At 38.9% G+C, this 22,076-nt stretch overlaps 2 protein-coding genes and 1 long non-coding RNA gene across 8 annotated transcripts in view; 1 reads left to right on the forward strand and 2 right to left on the reverse strand.

Moving 5' to 3' along the window:
• The window catches only part of LOC148718639 (uncharacterized), a 7,093-nt gene extending 5,205 nt beyond the window's left edge, over positions 1-1,888 (reverse strand). The window contains exons 1-2 of the long non-coding RNA XR_015993848.1: positions 1,682-1,888; positions 964-1,091 (exon numbers count right to left, since the gene is read on the reverse strand). This is a non-coding gene — a long non-coding RNA (uncharacterized LOC148718639). The remainder of the gene's footprint in view (positions 1-963; positions 1,092-1,681) is intronic.
• The window catches only part of LOC111344830 (tRNA endonuclease ANKZF1), a 12,978-nt gene extending 4,607 nt beyond the window's left edge, over positions 1-8,371 (forward strand). For both annotated transcript variants that reach the window (XM_088740648.1, XM_088740649.1), the window contains 11 exons: positions 634-854; positions 1,462-1,510; positions 2,417-2,540; positions 3,480-3,578; positions 3,676-3,981; positions 4,431-4,971; positions 5,544-5,655; positions 6,649-6,747; positions 6,975-7,055; positions 7,243-7,310; positions 7,953-8,371. In XM_088740648.1, coding sequence (XP_088596774.1) covers positions 634-854; positions 1,462-1,510; positions 2,417-2,540; positions 3,480-3,578; positions 3,676-3,981; positions 4,431-4,971; positions 5,544-5,655; positions 6,649-6,747; positions 6,975-7,055; positions 7,243-7,310; positions 7,953-8,073 — 1,821 coding nt within the window. In that variant the 3' untranslated portion in view covers positions 8,074-8,371. The remainder of the gene's footprint in view (positions 1-633; positions 855-1,461; positions 1,511-2,416; positions 2,541-3,479; positions 3,579-3,675; positions 3,982-4,430; positions 4,972-5,543; positions 5,656-6,648; positions 6,748-6,974; positions 7,056-7,242; positions 7,311-7,952) is intronic.
• Positions 8,348-22,061, reverse strand: LOC111344832 (PMS1 protein homolog 1). 5 transcript variants are annotated; one of them, XM_088740646.1, is made up of 13 exons: positions 21,903-22,061; positions 20,465-21,157; positions 18,605-19,690; positions 16,511-16,615; positions 15,294-15,344; positions 14,710-14,846; positions 12,316-12,423; positions 11,985-12,074; positions 11,169-11,243; positions 10,040-10,095; positions 9,604-9,693; positions 8,786-8,865; positions 8,348-8,579 (listed from the first exon to the last, which is right to left on the reverse strand). In XM_088740646.1, the coding sequence occupies exons 1-13, from the start codon at positions 21,903-21,905 to the stop codon at positions 8,418-8,420; spliced, it is 2,736 nt and encodes a 911-aa protein (XP_088596772.1). In that variant the 5' UTR covers positions 21,906-22,061; the 3' UTR covers positions 8,348-8,417. The 5 variants fall into 5 exon arrangements, with proteins under 5 accessions (XP_088596772.1, XP_088596771.1, XP_088596773.1 ...); XM_088740645.1 differs by lacking the exon at positions 21,903-22,061 and adding an exon at positions 21,707-21,888; XM_088740647.1 differs by lacking the exon at positions 21,903-22,061 and adding an exon at positions 21,623-21,888 and having other exon boundaries at positions 9,656-9,693.
• Positions 22,062-22,076: the final 15 nt, after the last annotated feature.

The following is a 22,076-nucleotide window of genomic DNA, read 5'->3' on the forward strand; positions in this document are numbered from 1 at the left end:
GTCCCCTTTTGTTATCCCCTACTCTCTTCTCAGGATCCTCAGTGGTACACATGTATACACGAGGTCCAAGTTTGTGGCCTGGCAAGGCCAAAGAATTGCCACTGCGTGCAAAATCATGCACTGGTAATTCTTCGGTTACGCCATAACACAATTTTTTTTGTTTTCCAATTGAATTTAGGACAGAGTGATTTTAAAATTAAGTTTTATATGTATTTTCACTTAGTTGCTTTATTCCAGTTAAATTAACATATCTCTTAATTAAACATAGGAAAATAGAAATCAACTTGTTTTAAAATTATTTCACCTGAATTCCCTTTTAAACCTGCAACATTTATGGCATAGGTTTTTACCCCTTGGAGTTGTCTTTCTTATATATTTTACAATTAATTTTAACCCTTTAACTTCCAAAAGTGATTAACATGTAACTTCTCCCTTTAATATCCTTACATTATCCAGAAAAAAGGTAATGAGAATACTCAAACTTATCAGGTAGAAGTTGTTGTCTTGATGTAACACCAAATTCTCTTTACTAATTTACAAGGAAATGTTAAGCAGCTAGAGGGGAGAATTGAGAGTCAGATCTTGGGAGTTAAAGTGTAAATCCTTTTTTCTTTCCTCTTTTTGTCCAATCAGAACATCCCAACCACTCCAGAAGAAACATTGTCAATATTCACAAGTTTAACAAAGGAATGCTACTGGGTTGTGTTGATGACTGCTGGTGGACATTTTGCTGGAGCGGTTTTTAAAGGAAAGGAGGTTTTGACCCACAAAACGTTCCATAGATACACAGTCAGAGCAAAACGAGGAACAGCCCAGAGTGCCAGAGACTCACAGCAAGGCGGGAAGCAACCAAAGTAAGTGAATGGTTGATTAATCTTAAAAAAAGGGCTAAAGGAAAGTTTTTCAAGCATGAGACAAAAAAGTAATTAAATTATGTGAATTCAGGTAGTGAAGATTTTGAACCTTAACCGGTTTTTACTTGATGGTCGGATGCTTGTTCAATTGAGCCATGCAGACCATGTAGGCCGGTGAGGAAGGGCATAGCCCTGTGTTCCTGCACACTGGCAAATTCAACAGATGTCATAAGCTTCCTGTTTGAAGATAGAGTAAAAAGTTGATGGCAATATTTTAGGTTGACCACCAGAATGCCGAAGAAAGATGACAAAATTTTGTCACAAGTGTGTTACCGAATGAATAAATCCCTCCTTTCTGAGTGCTAGGAAAGATGTTTTGATAACTAATATATGAAGTTGTAGAGTCAAGTGGCAGAGAAGCTCTAGTGGGTTTAGAATGTACAACCGCTTGTATTTTTATTTTCCAGGAAAAAAAAAGGTTTGTACCAATCAACGATGCAAACATTCCTCGGATGAATGGTTTAGCAATACCATCATTGCTTTGTATGGATGGTATTATGTTCATTGATTATGTTGCTGAATAAACATTTTTTTTTTTCACGCACAGGTCTGCAGGGGCTAGTTTAAGGAGGCATAACGAAGCTGCCCTCTTACAGGTTAGTTTGGCATACACCCTTCATTAACCCTATAAATTCCAAGATCTGATTTTGAATTCTCCCTATAACTGCTAAGAGTGACAGAAATCTAATTTTCCCTTACAATAAATACCACCCAAGGATCATCATCAAACATTACGAAAACTCTCATAGTGCTAAATTGAGTGATACCTTTTCTGCCCCGTCGCTTGGAGGATCATTTTCTGTGTCATCTTTTCCTAAAAAACGGTTTACTAAAAACACCTCTATTAGGAAAACAAGACATAGAATATGATGAATTTGATTTCACAGCGGAAAAAAAGCCTGCCACAATGTGACGAGAGGCATATTTGGAGTTTTAAATACTAGTCAAACCTTTCCTACTATTTGCGACTGATGTCTCGCTAAATGACGTCATAAAGGCTAATCGAATAAACAGAAGTAATTGATTCTGCGCGCGCGCGGTTTTGTAATCATCAATCAGTGAAATCAGCCGACTTTTCGTCACTTAAATGACTCCAACTTCAGTCTATATTACACGTACCCCTCATGATCGGTCACTGATCAAATCCCCTAAATTCATCTCCCATGTGTATTTTCAGTTAAATCTCATGGCGGGTTTGATGTCTGTACAGATTTTACTAACTTAATAAATGTAGATGGAGATCTCGGCAACCGGTCACCTCTATTAAGTGGATGCCGTTATCCTTTCGACTTCCTGAGTATCTAATTGTTTTGCTATGCGCGTCTATTAAACGGTCACCTTGAATTACAAATTTAAGTTACAATCATTTCTGCACAGTGGTGCAGCATCGATCAGCCACATCAAAAGGTGCGAGGTTTGACTCCTCATGGGAACTCAGAATTTCTTTGTAAGATGTAAGATTTTCAAGTATCACTGTGCAACGAACAATTTTCAATAAACAGGAGGTTCAGGATCTCCTCGAGGCGTGGTCACAGCACGTGGAAAAGTGCCACCGCATTTTCATTCGAACACCAACTTATAACAAAGCGATGTTCTTCGGAGGAAGGAAACCACCTTTCAAGAAAGGTATGGTCCAAAGTAAGATTTCCACTTGCCTGTAAAACGGTACGAAAAACGAAAAACAAGCAAACAGAATGAAACAGATGCCTCAGGCGCCTTATGAAAACTGTGTACAATCTGAATAAAATTATTATACGTTGCGACTTAAAAAAGAAATTCTGCCTACTGTTTGCGATACAACCCTTGTGATAGAGTATTTGATATTAGATCGACTATTCATTCCCAAATTGGTAATTTTTATTCAAATCACTTATCTGCTTGATATTCTTTTAATATTGTAAGGAGATATTTAACAGTTATTCCTCGAGCGCGCGTTGGATATGAGATGATGGATAGCCAACGAGGCGCGTAGCGCCGAGTTGGCTATAATCATCTCATATCCAACAAGCGCGAGTGGAATAATTGTTTTATTTAAAAAAAAAACAAAACAAAAAAAAAACGCCCCCAAGATATTAGACAAATCTTCTCGACTTTATTTTGTTAGAAGAAACCGGATGTTACAATGTACAGATATTAGATTATGGTATATTGGCTCATATACCATAATGGCTAAGCCAATAAAAAGTCTTGAATTGCATTATCCAAGGATAATACATATTATTAAAAACTGGATCATTGGATAATACAATTCAAGACTTTTTATTGGCTTAGCCATTATGGTATATGAGCCAATATACCATAATCTACAAATATGGTAAGCGTACGCGTCAGCTTAAAATCAAAAGGGAGCTAAAAAATCCAGTTTCTTCTTACAAAATAATAATTTCTTGGGGGCGTTTTTAATAAAACAATTATTCCACTCGCGCTTGTTGGATATGAGATGATTATAGCCAACGAGGCGCGTAGCGCCGAGTTGGCTATCTATCATCTCATATTCAACGCGCGCTCGTGGAATAATTGTTAATTAGTCGCTCAGCGGAGTTCAACTGTTAACTTCTCCTTCAGATGATGCGCGTATCAGAACGATCCCGTTCGTAACTAGAAGACCGACATTTAACGAAGTGAAGCGAGTTCATCAGGAGTTATCCACTGTGCAGTTATTAGGTGAGTCTTTTATTTTCCTCTTGTAATTACGTAGAATTTGGCGTTGCCCACTTGCCTCAAAACATTTGAGGAACAAACACTGCTTGTCATTATACAGGGAAGGACAGTGATGCAGACCTTCAAGACGTTCTGAAGAATTTGACTCTTGATAAACCAAAACAAAAATTGCCAGAGGTTAATGGCGATGATAAAATTCGTTCTTGGCAAGCGAGTCAAATGGTCGTCAGCAACGATGAAGTAACAATTGATCCACAGGAAAGAATCATTTTACCTGAACACAGTGATAAAGGTCCGCCTGGTTTAGGTTCCACGACCAAACTCCAAGAAGCTTCTAAGAAAACAAAAAAGAAGAAAGCAAAGGTTATCAAGAAGGAGTCTATTGATGGGCTTCAAAATGCAGAAGGTTAGCTTGAGGGCGTTTTTGTACCATGTCCCAGATGGCTGACCCTATAATTCCCAGGATTGAATAGTATCTAATTTCTTTTCAAAAGTATCATTACTGATTTAAACAGAATGGTTATGACGATAAAGGAAATGATCGCCAACCATATTCCCTTATGCTAGATCAAAGATTATAGCGTCACATTATCCAACGCCCCTCCTGATCCAGGTTCATTATTCTACTATCATGTGTGTCGATCGGTCTGTTTAACTGTGTATTTACTCGGTGAGTAAATCTTTGACTTAACATTTAAGGTCGTTTACTTGCTGTAGAAGATTTTTCCTTGGTGCATCTAGTCGCTTCAGTAATGCTTTGAAAGCCAAATACATCAGGAGAAGCGATTGATTAAACGATTATTTTTACAATGATAATAATTTTTGTTTTATTTATTTATTTATTTATTCTTTCAGTTTCTCCAGGGCAACGCTTATGGAATCGGCTTTACTGTGCTATTGTGTCTGCAAACATAGGAGTGATTTCTTTAATTCTTGATATGAGCACCCGAGGTGACATAGAAGCTTGTATAAACACTGAGTCAACTAGCGTACTTCAGGAGACAGACGAGCGTATGGACAAAACTGCGAAGTCTGGTGTGTCACAATTTGAAAATAACGATTCATTATCACAAGGGGATGAAGAAATTAAGACTCGTGAAAGACACAGGTGTGATCTATATGTGCACACCGGTGATGATTTGAAAAATGATTCAAATATTAACGGTGTAAAATGCACGGAAGCTGATGTAAACGAGGATTTGGCAAGTTCAGGGATCAATAGCGAACGTGAAGGTTCTCCATCGAGGAACGGAGAAATGTCGTCTGCGAGGATTTCGGATGTTATCAATGAACAGTTTGGCGAAGGAGGTGACACGCTTCTTCACGTAGCAGCACGCTCATCGCGAACGGAAATCGTGCTGCGGTTGCTGGAGTGTGGTGCTGATCCTGCTGTGAAGTAAGTGGCTGTAATGATGGACAAGTAACTTCTCCTTGATGGGTTATTATTTAATTTTGATAGATAGTTGTGAGCATACCACCGCTGACCAACGAAAGATATCATGAAGGATTGGCTGAGTATCGGGATGACCCGAATCAGATCAGTTTAAACATGAGAAGCGTATTTCTGCCGTCGTTAGCATTGTAGGTTTACATATAAGTTTTGTTTTGCTTGATCTGGGTTTAAGATGTTTTAGACCCGGCCCAGGGTCATTTCAGCCCGAGCCGTCAGGCGAGGATTTAATTGACTTTGAGAAGGGCCTAGGATATAATTATGTCTAAAAATATAAACTGTATTACTCTTATCATTACTGCGATGAGCACTCATCTTCATGTATAACCATTATTACCACTTTAAAAGGCATTGAGAAAATAATAACTGAAAAACATCATGGCAACAAAACAATCTGAACAATCAGGTGAGCGTGCGGGCGGCCTAAAATACATTTTAGCCGGACAAAACCTCTATTCTGGCCCGCAAATGCGCCACAAGCCCGACAAAATGATGGTAATTGCTGTGTTTATCCTCAGGGATGAAAAGGGGAGAACTTCATACGCTGTCGCCGGCAACAAAGACACTCGGAATGAATTCCGTCGGTTTATGGCTAGCTATCCAGATCGTTATGACTATGTCAAAGCACAGGTATGTGTTGTGTAAGGTCTGGTACCTCGGTGGTTCTTTTGTTGAAGCTTGAAAGAAGCAAGTCTGCGCACGAGACTTTCAAACTCACATAGTTGCCGGAGGCTTCTCCCTTTTCCTGTGGTACAAAGCGAATAGAGAAATTGCGTAGGGTTAGGGTTCGACAGTTTTCCTACATGGCACTTCCGATATCGTGGTGAGCAGCTTTGTAAATGTTTTTTTTTCGGAAAAAATGTTTACATAAGCGAATAGTTCACATCCTACAGAACTGATTGAGACATCAGTACGGCCGCCATTTTCATGTTTTGTTAACCAATATGGCCGCCGTGACGTAACATGACGTGCCTGTTCATAGTCCCGGTTTAAAGGAACTTACGTGAGATGATGGTGTCGTGTGCTGACCCAGCCTGGGATCTAACGAGTACCTTTCGATTCGGAGAAATGCCCGCTTTCTTTTAGGCCATTTGTTGTTGTGCGCCCGCCCACCTTCCATTCTCGTTCGTGATTAGGTTTCATGCTGTACTTCCTATTAGTCTTGTTGTTACCCTTACTTGAAAAAGGCGTCCAAGGCAATTTTGAGGGTACGTTTTGAGTAACTTTGCATCACAGCCATTCTCGTTCGTGATTAGGTTTCATGCTGTACTCCGATTACATTTGTCGTTACCCTTACTTGAACAAGGCGTCCAAGGCAATTTTGAGGGTACGTTTTGAGTAACTGTGCATCGCAGCCATGAAAACAGTAGTCTCCTTCGCAGCCGTCTTTCGGGATATCACGCAACGCTCCCCCGAAAGGTTCTTTTCGGGGGAGCGTTGCGTGATATCCCGAAAGACGGCTGCGAGGGAGACTATGAAAACAGCGGTGTATCAGGGAAATGTGACAGTTAGAAAGAAGTTGGGTCCCTCGCTAATTGTTAAACGACCATCGAAAATGTTCGCACGATACGTATGTTTTGATTTTGAGGTTTCTGTTATTTATTTATTTTTTTAATTTTTTAGATCCCAAGTGCACTTACACCAGAAATGGAAAATGAAAAGGAGAAACGAAATGCAGAAAGAAAGAAAGCGCAGAAAAAGGCACAAAAACAAAGGGCCAAGGTAGAGACGCAACCCACAAGATCACTCGTCTTGTTAAGTAATTCACTGTTTTACGACGAGGTTATAGTTTGACGAAGAAAACATCTTTTAATCACGTGACTGAGGGGTGGTTAAGTGCGTTGACTAGTGGAAAAGGCAACCCTGTATGGTATAACAACCATCATGAAGACGAAATTTAGGTGAAGTGTGGATGAAGTATTGGATTATGTCCTTTTTATTTTTTATAGGAACAAAAGGCTTTCGAGCGGATGAAGGAAGAGGAAGAAAAAGAAAAGAGAGCGTATCAAGCTTTGAGTGACCGAGAAAAGGTAGGGGCTAAAAGAAAAAATGATGGAAATTTAGGACATCCTTTTCAAGGCTTGAGAAGTTATGGATGTTACTCTGGGTCTTTCTCTCTTCTTGTCAGACAAAAACAGGGACTCGTTGGCTGGGATAGACCCAAAGGCTCATCAGTTAGTTCACTGCTCATTACATTTTACGTTTTTATCTTTGTAGCGGGCCCTCGCTGCTGAGAAAAGATTCGCTCAACAACAGGCAGCCAAACAAGCCGGAATAACCCACAGGTGAGCTTCTTAGAACAAGTATATTTCTTCCACCCACACTCAACATCTCTGTTGTTATCCCCCGAGTGAGGGGGAGGCGGGCGTTTCTTCCTAGAGAGAGGCTGAACGAGATTTGCCGCTGGATGGAATCTCATTTAACGGCTGGATTGACTATTGACTATAGTGAGGCCGGGAGTATTTAACAGGTTTGGGGGAATAAGAAAATTCTGGTAGGAAGGGATTTATAAAATTGGAAGATTCACGGTTGAAAAGTGGTTACATGAGTGAGAGAGGGTCTTTAATTGGTCACAGAATAGTCTATGATGGGGAAGGAGTTCTGGGAGGCCAGGGGCACATTCACCTGTACCAGCTAAAATTGACCCGAGTACCCCACTCCTCCCCGTTGATACACTACGATTAACTTCAAAATTTACAATCTTCCTCCATTTGTGCCCTGTATAGGCTAGATCACCAACGAGTTCTTCAAAACGCAGTGATAAACTGCGAAATGCGAAATAAATCGTGAAGTTCAATCCTTTCGGGTACTCAGATTGTATGTAATGGGTTCTCTTAAACAGAAAACGACGAAAGATACAGATTGTATGTAAAGGGTTCTTTTAAATAACAACAAAAAAACAACTAAAGATATGCATTCTTTTGCAGCTGTGCGTGGTGTAGTAAAAGCCTGGTGGGTCAGGTTCCCTTTGAGCGCCTCGCGTATAAGTACTGCAACACAGCGTGTGTGAAGAATCACAGATTGGACATGGAATCAGAACAAAGATAGCAGGGCTTGGGCAGCGAATGAACCTTACTTATTCCAAAAAAATTCTGTGACCTGAAAATAACCTTCTGTCATTATTGATGTATAATTCTCGAAAGAGTTTCACAGTGAGGAACAAGAGTGTTTGAAAACGAAAATCAAGTCTCTAAGTTGGCTCTCCCTCCCCCTTCCCCCCCCCCTCCCCGAGGTATGGTTACACATAGGCTATAGGCTCTCTAGCATATGTTAAATTAAAATAATGACACGAAAACATAAATATCAAGGGAGGCAACGGAACTAATTAAAGGAGGATATTTATTTAGATCTGTCATGGATGCTCTCTTGCAACAACTTTTCGTATTCCTTGTTCAGTCTTTTGAGATTGGCGCGATCGTTAAAAAGAATGGACGATCGTGCACACATTTTCTCAAATCCTGAGGAATTTCGTTTTCCATCCGGGACAGTAGCTCATCCACTTCACTTCTGTTCATCCGGGAACTGAGCGAACGAGCAATCCGAACCGCTTCGCTCTGAAAATAGATTTCAATTTTAAAAAAGAGGTCTAAGGCGGTAAGACAATTTAACTAATGTTCATTATAAATCTACTGAACAGACCAATGCGCCAACAAGAAACAAAAGAGGAAATAGTTTAGGAGTATCCTGTGTCTTACGCGAGTAAATCGCGTTTTCGCCATTTCCCTGTTTGGAAAATTTTATTGAATCACTAACGCGGTACCTGGAGATAGTGGATAACTTTAAAAGGTCGGCACTCTGATAGACAATTGGAATCACCGCTTTCCTTTTGACAAATAAGCTCTGGAAGACAGAAGATATGCGTAAATACCAAATTTAGGTTACACAGATATTGGAAACACGAACGGCAAAATGTACTTGTAGTCTTGCCCAGCATTCTTCTAATCTTAAAGAGATCCAATCATAGCCTAAGTGTAGCCTACCCTCCCCCATCCCCCCGGGAGAAACGGAAGGGGGAATCGTTTCTCCTGGGGGGGAGGGAGGGTACAGCTACACGTAGGCTAATCCAGTCGAGACACGAGGGGCGGGGCATAAATCTTTATTGCTCCGAGTGATGAAGGGAAGAAAGAACTACCTTTCATTTCCAAGATCGTATTAGTAATTCTCCTTATAGTCTGCCACACAATTCTTATGCTGTTAGTTCAAAGAATTTGGTATTGGATCAACTAACAATCCCTAATGGATATTTGTCTTTATTCTCATTACGTTTTTGCTTGATATTGTCTTAAAATTGTAAGGGGAAATTATGTCTCGGTCACTCGTGTCTTGGTCACTAACCCAAGGGTTACTGCAGCGAAAACCCGATTCAGCTCCAGCGCAATAATAACAACAACAACAACAACAACAACAGAAAAACTAAAAAAATTAACAAGTTCGGAACTGAATCTAAGCTAGAGGTACATAACATTACTTAAGAAGGTTACATCAAATTTACGCGTCATAGGTTTGTGACTGACTATTGACAATACATGCAAACGATGATAAACGAAGCACAGAGGAACGTGTAAAGGTCTCGCTTACCGAGAACTTCGACCAAATCGGGCACTCCATAAAAGGGTATGCTAGTAGATACCTCATGTAACTCCACTCTGGTCTCTCCACTTTCAACATCTGGAAACAGGAAGAGAAGTTGAGTTTTCTTTACAGTTCACTGATCAAGGAACAAATGGATAAATCACACAACAACGTTATATTGGTGAAATAGTGTTTCAATTTACACTCACTAAAGGGAAAAGAGGGAAACGAACAAAATGACCATATCGTTAAATTTTCCTACAATTGAAGCCTGTGTTAAAACAGAACCAGAGCGAACTTTCGACATATCAAATGAAATCTCAAATGTCAGTAGGTGGGAAACTTTGCTGAAATGCTCGTACGGTTTTTCGTCACTGATTTTTTTTTTTTTTCTTTTTTTGTACCGTGCAATGCTTCTTGATGATTATTTCTAAAGCCTTACTTGTTTTCAAACAGATATCGAATCCATTTGCTGTCAATCGTTTGTCATCAATCCATCTGTCAAAGACAAGAATGTTGTATCGTTAAGCTGCAAAGAACCTTTCCTTGTTTCCCAATATTTTTATCTCGCACTCGACTAACAAATGTAGGATCGATGTCGATAACTGAGCAACTTCGTACCTTCCCCTCCCCCCTTCCCTAAAAAGACAACTTAGGGTCAATATTAGGTTATGGGAGGGGTAGGTGCGCAGTTGCTCAGATACATTGATGACATGACATTGATTCCAAATCCTCACTTGGCTCAGTGATACTTCCGATTAGGTAATCACAAAGTCATTCACCAGCACCGAACAAAGCTCGACACTAACTTTTCAACTTACTAGCCAAGTGGCTAGTGACAACTTAGATGTTACAACAATTTCAAACTGGCGAGTGGAAATCGAAAACCACTAGTCAAAACTGAATTTCTACTAGACTGTGGCTAGTTGGCTACAGTTAGTGTCGAGCCCTGCCCGACAACAGCCCTTCAAGGGGCTACCCTCCCCCGAACGACCACAATGCACGATCGATTGTTGTCCCTGGGCTAGGACACTATACTTTAAATAAGAGTGAATGAAAACAGGTGCATTTCCTCAATGAGGCAATGACACTCCAATTCGAATACGTCTCCTTTCGCGTCGCGTTGTTTTCTTCTGCCTATCCTATATAAAGTGATCTGACACACATTCTTCCTCCATCCTTTACAGCGGTCACTATGCGCACGCTATAATGAGTGCATGGCGTGAGTTCAGGCTGTCGGAACCAAGTTGCCTCGAATAAGTTACAAACAGCCATACAAAGCCAATTAGTCACGGTATTTTAAGAGCGTCTAAATTTTTCGATAAAGCTTAAAACAAAATGGTAAATCAACTAGAAAACCGTGTAGTATCCTTTAGTTTTTTCTCTTTCCTTAATTTTGTTTCCTTTTACAGATTGACATGACCGTTTCAATTTTCTTTCGCTTATTTTGCGAGACAGTGATTATTTGTTACATTTCCTTTGAAATTCTGCGCGGGATGGGCGCGCAGCCGGCCAGAATTGATCCCCTTAAGTACGCCCAAGTTTTAACCGCTGTGTTCTTCCCGTTATACCTTGTGGTGTCTGGTGGGTTACAATTGACACTCAAATTACACAACGTTGTCCAACAATTAAGACCACCAACACTTCTGAAAGAAAGAAAATATGAAAAGAAGTGTTCTTTTTAATTAAATCCAAACATCATTTCGTCAACTGCATCACCTATTTGATCACTGAACAATATAGTTGACGTGGTTTCGAAAATAAATGTTTTAAAGAATTTTTGCCTAAAGTACTAAAACAAAAAAGCAAACTGTGGCCCGTAATTTTATAAACATCATACTTCGAGCAAATGGAGTGTATTCAAACAAGGTTCTCTTGCAAGGCACCAGTGGAATCTTGTTCTCTACACATAGATACTCCATGGAAATGGTTGAAAATGTGAAGTTGAGAAGTTCCTTTCTCTTTTCCGCTGGGAGATATCTCTTCAGCAACAAGGAGCAAACAAGAACTCGTGTGAACAAGTTTTTGTTTTCATTTCGTATTGTTGAAAAAGTAAACTGAGAGCACTCCCTCTCGTTCGTCGCGCGAGTGTAGAAAAAATCAGCGAAAATACTCTTAGAGTCGAGCGAAAACTCGTGCATCTCGCTCCCAGAGTTTTGCGCGGCGCGCCAACATCAATATTTTTCCTGTTTTTCGCTGACTTTTTTCGATTTGCGTAACGAACTTCACAAAAAAGATCGTACTCCTCGTAGTCCATTGAGATTTTCATTTGCGATCAAAGTAATCAGAGTATTGTGAATCAAAGCCAGAGGCAGTTAAGGGTACTCTGGACAATCAATTGAAGGTTACTTTTTTCAGTGTAACATATAAACTATGTACATGTGTACCTCTCATTTAAAATGATGGGATGATCAAGCCTTTCTTTCGGAAGAGAATGACAAGCCATCAGGCGTTGGAAGAGAAGCTGCTCTTGTACTCTGCAGTAGAAGAAACAATTGATGAAGTACAAACATCTACCTAGCCTACAAGCAGTCCCTCTTTTTTGGCGAAATCCGTCGCACGATGTAAAAAAAACGACAAAAAAAACAAAAAATCAGCGAAAAAATAATATGATGTTGACGTGCCACCCCAACTCGCTGCCTCGCGCGACAGAATTCGCCGAAAAGGAAGACTGCTCATAACTATCATTCCGACAAAGCAGGAGGAAAACCATTTTACCTGTACTGATTGACACAAACAAGATCCTTTCCTTTCTGCATTAGCCAAACTCCCCAGGGATCCAGCCGACCAATTAAATGGTCTGTTCTGGAATGATCTTCTAAAAAGCTAAGAGAGTGAACAAAAAAATAATAAAAGCTTTAGATTTCAAAAAGCTCACAATTCAAATTTGTATTCAAGATATTCAAAGTATCTTATAATAAGTAACTGTTGATCCTTCAATTCTCAGAGGTGATTCACATGTAACTTCTCCCTAGAATGCCCATACATTATCCAGAAAACCAGTAATGAGAATACTCAAACTAATCAGGTAAAAGTTGTTAAAGGAAATGTGCAGCAATTAGAGGGGAGAATTAACAATCAGATACTGGGTCCTTAAGGGTTAAATAATTATGAAAACTTGATCACCCCTATCAAATATCATAGTTAGAGAAGGGCAAATGCTCGATATATTTATCTTATTAACCAAGCGCGAGGGCCGTACTGGGAGAATATCGGCCCGAGGTCTTGACAGCATGGACCGAGCGCAGTGAGGTCCATACAAAAAAGACCGAGGGCCGATATTCTTGTAGTACGGTCCTGAGCAAGCTTGGTTAATAAGAGATTTATTATACGACTGAAGTTCAAAGGGACACAAGTGCGGTATCATTCGGGACCATTCGGGACAGTGCCCAGTCCAATACTGAGAGAATATTGACCGGCAATAGAGCATTTTGATTGGTTGATTTTAGTTATTGGCCCTCTGACTGCCCGAGTCATGTAATAATAATTATTCATTCATTAAATCAGAAAAATTTACATCCATTTGTTCCTTCATTATTTTACAAAGAGATAATTTTGTAAGAAAATACACGAGTCATGCAGTACAAAAGCTTTCCAACATACTATGTTATCATAATTTGTGACCGGGCACAGGATTTCGTACACTAACGCTTTACCGTTTAACGAAGTAATCCGTTTACTATCCGTTTATTATCCGTTTAAAACGGATCATCAAAGCGTTTAAATGCTTCCTTCATCCGTTTAAACGCTTTGCTCATCCGTTTGACGTTTTCGACAAAACGTTTAAACGGTTAACCTATCCGTTTAAAAAAAAATCCATCCGTTTAACGGTTACTTGCATCCGTTCAACGTTTTTGAAGAGCAACGGTATAAAACAGTCCCAAGAAGCACCCGTTGAAAATCAATCACGCTTCGATCGAGCGGCTATGTTGGTCTTCGCTACAATTTACTGTTTGCAAATCTCTGGTATGAGAAGGTCTTCGATTAGAAGAATTCTCACTCAGATATTAAGACGCGAGAGCTCGCATTACCTTACGAAAACGGAATGATTTTCGTTAAGTAACACGAGAAGAGCGAGATTTGTTTTCATGCTTATGCAAATGTATTTCGATAGACGTGTACGGCAAAACTATTTACCGAATCGGTGGCCAATGGGTTTCTCATCTTTTATTTCCATCGATTGAAAGGAAACGAAAATGGCTTTATAAAAGCTATAATTACAAATTACTTTACGAAATCGAACGCTAGATGAAACATGAGCGAAAGAACGCTGCATAAGCAAAATTGTTTCGATAGTTAACCGACGGTGAAATCTACAAAATCGGCGGCTACTTTTACCTACGTATAGTCCATTTCTTAAGGTTTTTTACTTGATAGTGCGATTTCATTTCGGTCAATATGTAGAAGAAACAATGTAGGAACATGAAAAAAAAAAAAAAAAAAGACTTTACTTCTCAATTCTAATTTTTTTTTTGGTCGAGAATGTTCAGTCCGCATGGTATGATTGACAGATTGCTTCCTCTGCTTATATTTTATGCAAATTTTCAAACGCATTGCGAGCTCTCCAGTGCGAGACTCGCTCTCGGCTCGCTTTACTCGCCAGTGGATAGCTTAATTGCAGGCTAGTAATTTAATTTTACTTCGTTTTCTACTGGTGTCAGTCGAATATAATAGTAGCATGAAACGTCAGTGTTCCGCAAGAACAATATTATTCGTATAATTGTTCGCAACGGTTTCTGTTAGTTACGTGCATGGCTTATCCCGCTGTTCTATAGCCCTCCTGATCCGTTCAAGGTTTTTGTCCATCCGTTTTACGTTTTAGGCTATCCATTAATAGATCCTATTCAACCGTTTAACGTTTTAAGCCATCCGTTTATTTTTTTTCTCGACCGTTTAACGGTTGACGGAATCCGTTTTGAGACTTTGCTCCACCGTTTAACGCTTTTGACTATCCGTTTAAATGGATATGCAAACCGTTTAAACACTCTTTACTACCCGTTTATTATCCGTTTACAAACCGTTTATTTTCAACCGTTTAACGAAAAAGCGTTAGTGTACGAAATCCTGTGCCCGGTCACATTTATTACTTGTCTAAGATGTGTTCCATCATACCTTGGTTCTTTGGCTCTCCTTTTTGCCGAATCCTTTAAGTCACCCAAACAAAACTGAACTTCTTTTTTCTTGTAGAGAAGTTTTCTTTGAAGAGGATTTGGTGACATGACTTTGTTTATTAGTGGTTGGTTGGTTATCTAGAAAAGAGACACTAAAAATTGAATTACAGACCCAAAAAATGAACAGCAACTCAGGCAACTTTATCTGTCTCTAAAAGCTGTGGTATTTTTTTTTGTTTTGTTTTGTTTTTGTTTGTTCTTTTTGGGTGGGGGAGGGGATTAAAACACTTGTCTTCTTCTAACATTAAGGTTGAAAAATAAATGGACTACTTCTAGCAATAAATTTTGAGAAATTGTGATTGATATGTTTCTTAGGATCAAAGAAGCACTTTTTTGATAATCAACTTAGAGTTGATACAGGCACATTGACAATTGTAGGAAATCTTTTCTTTTTTTTGAATAGCTGGTGTTCAAGGCATAAGACTTCCTTCAGAGTAAGTAACAGTAAATAAGTTGACTGTCAGTTGATCAATCCTGAAGAAACTTTATACACAAGTCATGTTATTCAAAACTCGCCACACTCACTTCTGGCATTTTCTTTATCTTCTTGCTAGAAAGAGATAGCCTTGACTTGTCCTTGGACCAAAAGAGAGTAAAAAGGACAAAAATTCAAAACTGAAATGTCATCAAAGAATACATAATGAAAGTGCTTCAAACATTGTCTTAATTTTGTTGTTCAAATTGTTGCTCAGTCTGTTCCGTTCAAAGTCACAAAATTTCACAAGGGTTTCATTGAGGTTTTCAGCAGGGAAACTGGTTTTCACCAGTGGGCAAAACTTTTTGAACTGAACTTTTTTATAAGATAAACTTTCCTCCAGATGGTCAAACCAGGAGGGCAAAACAGTCCTCACAACCGCTCAATTTGCCTCTGGTTTCCCAGCTCTTAATGAAAGCCCTGTCAGTCCACCATTTTCTACGAACCTTTTTGATATTCTTCATGACCTTTAACCATGAAATACATGTCGATGTAGCTCAAAACACAATGTAAAATACAATCATATATCAGTCTTTTTTTTTTTTGTATTCGTTTCTTCATTTTCCACAACTTTCCTTAGCCTTTATTTATATCCCATGTCTTTCTTAGCTGGCATAGAAGATTATTTTTGTGCACTTCCATGATTTTCTAGTTGTTGCTTTCAAGGAACTGAAAGGACAGCCCTGAGCTTTGAAATTTAACTCCCAGAAGTGACTAACTAGAAACTTCTCCTTATCATATCCATACACTATCCAACAAACATGTGATAAGAGCTGTACTCAAACTATCAGGTAGAAGTCGTTATCATGATCTACCACCAAATTCTCAGAACTAATTTCAGGGTTCGTACACTTTTTCAGGCCAAAGATTCAAGGACTTTTCAAGGACTTTCCAGGACCCTACTTAGAAATTTCAAGGACTTTTTGTAATGACAATTTTACCTCAAAACCAAGAAAAATGTTTCTGTTAACATCTATGTTTTGGGTTTACCGATGGTGCAAAAAAAAAGCAGATATTTTTCGATGTTGTTCAATAAAAAATAATGGACTTTCAAGGACCAAAACGAATTCAAGTACTTTCAAGGCCTTGAAATCGGCCTCCTGAAATTTAAGAGTTTTCAAGACATGTACGAACCCTGTAATTTACAAGGAAATGTCTAGCAGCTAGAGGGGAGAATTAACAATCAGATCTTTGGAGTTAAAGGTTTAAATAAGGGTATCTTTTCTGTTCTGAATAAACTGTGTTGATGAGCAGACAGAAAATTCACCTGATCATACGTGTGCTTCCTCTTTGCACGATGAGGTAACAGACTGAAAGTAGTCCTATTCAAAGAGAGTGTTCTTGAATGACCAGGGGTCACCAACGACACGGGCTGCAACACAGTGCATGATACATTTACGGTTTAAATCAACAGATATCTTGTATATAGCTGCATTCTATGAATTACACATCGTGTTGTTGGGATTATTATGTCAATGAACAATCTTGATCGAGATAAAATCTGTGAAAACATTTTCTTACAAACCATTTTTCTTAATGAAACCAATTTCATTTAACTTGACCCTTCCACTCAAATGCTGTGCTCTATGGAAAATTGAATGGAGCCAAGTACTTTGAAACCATGAAATCCAGGGTGCCCAGCATAAAATTATGCTTTGTATGAAAACTAAAATTCCAGAGTAGCCCAAGAGCAAAATTTAAGCTCCAGGGAGCACCAGGCACTGCTAGACCACGGCCTTGAAATGAGTGACCAAAACAGAATTTCTCCTTACTACATCATGACAATATCAAGCAAACAAGTGATGAGAATAAAGAAAAATATTAATCAGGGGATAATTAGTTGATCCAATACCAAATTCTCCAAACTAATAGGAATTGTATGGCAGACAGTAAGGAGAATAACTGTTGAGATCTTGGGAGTGAAAAGGGTTAAGGATAAAAAGTGAAGCAATGATCCTGACCTCCCAGGTAAGCTGCAGTTGTAACAGTTGCAGAAAAGGAGCCTGAAAAAGTTCAGGCTTCAATGATATTCAAACCCCTGCCTCCCAGATACTACTAAGGCATTACTTTCTTTTATTATCCAACTGTGCTTCACAGAGTACAAAAAACATGCGAGATGAGTACAAATATCATCCAATATTTGAACTCCAGAAATATCCGCAAAATTCGCCCGCACTGAAATAATAATTTGGCGTGATAGACAATAAATCTCTTATTAGACGTTTTGTTGTGTAGTATCGCTTAATATTTTTACTCGTTATTTGTATTTTGACTCGCCCTACAGGCTCGTCAAAATACAGCACAACTCGTAAAAATACTCAGCGATATTACACAACAAAACGTCTAATGAGATATATTTATTATCCAACTACACTCTGTAGAGTACAAATAACACCAAAGACGAGTTCAAATATCACACTGTATTTGTACTCCAGGGAACTGTTTAGACAGGTTGTCTCACATTGCACAAGTGAAGTATTGGATTGAAGTTACGAAAAAAAAATGGTGGACAATTTGAGTCATATTTCTGACGATGAAGAGTTTGAATGGCTGACAAATGTAGATCCAAGTTTATTAGATGAATTGAACGAAGAAAAACAGCTAGACAACCAGGAAATTTCTTCATTTATTGAAGAAAATAGAAACAGCAACATGACAACGTGCCAATTCTGTTCCACTTTGCATACCTCTGTCACGCACTCCCCATAAATAAATATCTGCGAAATTCGCCCACACCGAAATAACAATTTGGCATGTTGGATAATAAATAACTTATTACATGTTTTGTTGTGTAGTATCACTGAGTATTTTTATTCGGCACAACTCGTAAAATACTCAGCAAGACTACACAACAGAACGTCTAATAAGATATTTGTTTCAACAATGGGGATCATGGCTTTACCTGAAAAATGACAGAACTAAATGGAGGAAGGTTGAGGAGTGTGGATTACTCCATTTAAGACTCTATAGGATGAAATATATTCATGTAAGTATTGCAACATAAAAAAACTGCTATCGTGATGCAGTCTGACCCCCATGGTTTGAAATTGGGAAAATATTTTACCATTTGGGTCTAAAATTGGGTTAGGGTTTATACACTCTTCAGAATTCAGTCTGTGAATGTGAATGATTTCACAGACTTGCATATTTTACTGCACTCAGCTCTACATGTAAAAGAGAGTGCGGAGAATCACTCGCTTTGATCCTAATTAGGGTGAGGGTTAAATAAGAATCCCTCCCCCTCCCTCCCTTCCCCCATTGATCTCTCTAGAAATTGGGTAGATTTTCTTGTATACCATTGATGCTGTAAGTGCTTTTAAAGAACCAATGTAACTACATGTATGTTACAAATTATTTCTACCTGCACAGGATTTCCTTGTTTGTCAACAATTCCACCTCCCATGCTCCATGCCTTGTCTGTACAGTGCACCTCAGAATTGTCAGATGAATGTCCCTTAGAGGTTTCCTCACCACATGTTGTTCCCTCTTGCCTCAAAGTGGATGGCACATTAGGTAGATTAGACTTCTTGACAGTGTAAACATCATTGGATGGACTTGATATATTTAAGTTGGAGGTGACACCACTGGTATCTAACCCAGAATCTTCAAACAAATCATCCAGATTAAGTGAAAACAAATTCCTGACAGGGAAACTGTTGGCAGCAGTAGATGTCAAACTTTTATTTCCAGATAATTCCTGACTTTTTCCCAGTATTTTCTCCTTATCAGCTGCATTTGGGTCATCAACTGATTCATTGATTTCATCAATGGCCTTGTCACTTAATGATTCAAAGAGTGCTTTCGACTTCAAATTATTTGACTGGAATGGGTCTTTTTCATTCAAACTGACTAAATCTGTATTCCTGAAAACAGGAACATCATATACCAATTCTGCATTCTTTGTTGCCTGAGTTGGAGATTTAAGTGCATCTTTCTCTTGGCTGTTTAGACTTATTCCTTTGTGGCAAGACAATTCTTCTATCAGCAAATCTTTCTCCTTGCTTGAAGTACTTGTGGGGATTTTACTGCAAATTGTATCCCTACCATTTGCTTGCTCACTATGGTTATTGTCAATTTTGTGCTCCTTGCTTAGCATGTTATTATGTAAAATGTTGCTCTCCACTAGTGCACCTGTTCCTTGTTGACTGTTTTTACCACTCCCCCAGTCCAAGCTACAAGTGTTGGTAATGTCACCAAGTTTACCAGCAGCAACATCACAACCATGATTTTGAGCTGCAGGGAGCTTGTTCTTCTCCTCTGCATAAAAATCATCTAACAGCTTTATCAAAACTGTCATTAGTTCATCTTGGTTTGTTAGCATCACTCTAGTTTTGTTGGGTTCCAGATTGACGTCAAGACCTTCAGGAGGTATTGTGATACTTAGGAAAGCAACAGGATATCTGTTTGATGTAACAGGTGCTTGCCTATTGTAGTACTGCTTGACCAACTGTGATCAAAAACATAAAATTAATAAATTTTAATTTATAGTAAGAATTTCGTGTATGGCTGGATGTGTTTACAATCTCTTGCAGTGCCATACCTCAACTTCAGCATCACATATAATTATGAGTGGGGTTAAGTTCCAAATTTAAACTTAAATAATTTGTTGTCAGTGTTTCCATTCCCAGACAATGTAAACTTTGGTGATTTCACATTGTTGTTTGGTGGGAGACAGCTTAGAAATGTACAGTTTTAAAATGTACGTGCCGAGGTATTATTCTGCCAATTAGATCCATTGTTTTGCCACATCTTCATTGCCATTGCCATTGTGGTTTGCTTGAGATCCCTATTAATCTTTTGAGCCCTGAGAGCAACTAGTATCTATTTTCTCCTTAGAATACCCCCCTGAATCACACATTAAGGTCATGAGAATAAAGGAAATGATCACCAACAAAAGAAGCTCTTGATTATTAAACAAATTCTCCTTGTCAGCACCTTAGGAAATGTATAGAGAAAAGTATGGAGAATATGCATACTGATTTTAGGGTGTTTTAGGGTTAGTAAGGTATGCATATAGAACTACTTCCCCAGAAAGTTCCCTGATACAAACTAAGCTATTCACACTCCTTGGCAGGGAAAAGCAGTATAAGATTTAAGTTTCTTGCCTAAGAGCAGATCATAATGGGTCCACAAAGAACTTAAAGCTGAACCATCCAATTACCCAGTGTACGATGATTCAAAGACTTTCTCATACAATATCAAGCAATAAAGGTACATGTACCTGAGATATCTGTTTCATATTAACAGGCCTTCCATTAAAAAATATAAAACATCGGTCATTCACTGCACGCCCAGTAAACTCCATATCAGATCCTGGCCTGGGAAGGTATCCAAGTATATGAATGCCATTCTCTTTATCATCGTGATACTCAACTGAACCCATTTGTGCCAACAAAGACATTCCAAACACTGTCAATAACGCTGTTCGCTCATCTGCAACTTTACTCTTTTGCCAAACAACCGTCCTGTTGTGCCGCAAAATGATTCTCAGAGAGGGACGAATGAGTGCATACGCCATCACCAAGTCTTCCACTCTTTTCAACTCTTCTTTACATTTTTTGGTGTTGCTTAAAAACTGTTTTCTCACTGGGAGGTTTTTAAATAAATTTGTAGCTAAAACTGTTGTCCCCGTTGTTGTAGGTTTTGGTTTGGTGGCTACAATCTTCCCGTCACGTTCCAATGTGTACAACACACCAACTTCTTCAGTTTCCGTTTTGGTTAATATAGACACATTGCTGACAGATGACAGTGACGCTAGGGCTTCACCACGGAAACCGTAGGTTTGTAGAGATTTCAAGTCATTGTCAGTCAATATTTTTGATGTATAATGGGGCTGGGCCATATAAGGGACATCATCACATTTAATACCGCAACCATTATCTCGAACTTCAATTCTTTCTAGACCCCATCCATCCTGAAAATAGGTAAAGTAAGAACTACTGGTAAAAATTTTTGTTTTGTAGGTGATTATCCTTTTCAATGGAAATCTTAAGTAAAGTTGTTGTTAAAGCAAATATGTATAACATGGACCCCCTATTTTTTTTCAGTTTACCACTGTCAAAACAGCTACAAGGCACTCAAACACCTTTGAGGGTAACAAGGAAAGATTGTCAACTTGTAGTTTTTCCTCTGGAGAATATAGTTGCAATCCACAATAAAACTCACAAATCCACACACTGACCCTCGTCGCGAGCAGTAAAAACTCTTAATTAGTTAACTTCCCCGGAGAACATGCAGATTGACTTAAATATTTACATGTAGCTACCAGTAGCAAATTGATCATGATCTAAAAAACAAATCCGCATTCAACGTAAAATTCCTGTTGTCGGAAAAAAATTGAAAATTTCAAGCAAAAGTGAGCCAAAAAACCAAATCTTACCAGTTTGATTTCAATGTTCGAGGCCCCTGCATCGAGAGAATTCTCGATCAGTTCTTTCACAACTGAGCTAACGGAGGTAATTACCTGCGAACTGGCGATCAACCGAATTGTTGATGAAGTTAAAAGATTCATTGCACTCGAATTCTTATCACGAATTATGCCGAAATGTCGTTCCTATTTAGACCCTGAAATTCATTCGCCCGCTGACATTTTTACGCTCACAAGTCTGTGTTGCCTTTCCGCCATCAAGAGTTGATCTTGAGCGGGAAAACATACGTACCATGTGACTTATCTTCGGGTCCCTGCGTCTTTCGTTACGGAAATATACGAATCTTTACGAACATTACCGACAATTTATCGGAGAGAGTCAATTGTTATTTGAAGGAAATTGTTGACTTATATCATATTCCATGATGACGCATTAACAAAAAGCCAGGCCCAATATCCAATCAAA

Source organism: Stylophora pistillata, chromosome 12 (genome assembly GCF_964205215.1).
Source record: "Stylophora pistillata chromosome 12, jaStyPist1.2, whole genome shotgun sequence".
Taxonomy (NCBI): domain Eukaryota; kingdom Metazoa; phylum Cnidaria; class Anthozoa; order Scleractinia; family Pocilloporidae; genus Stylophora; species Stylophora pistillata.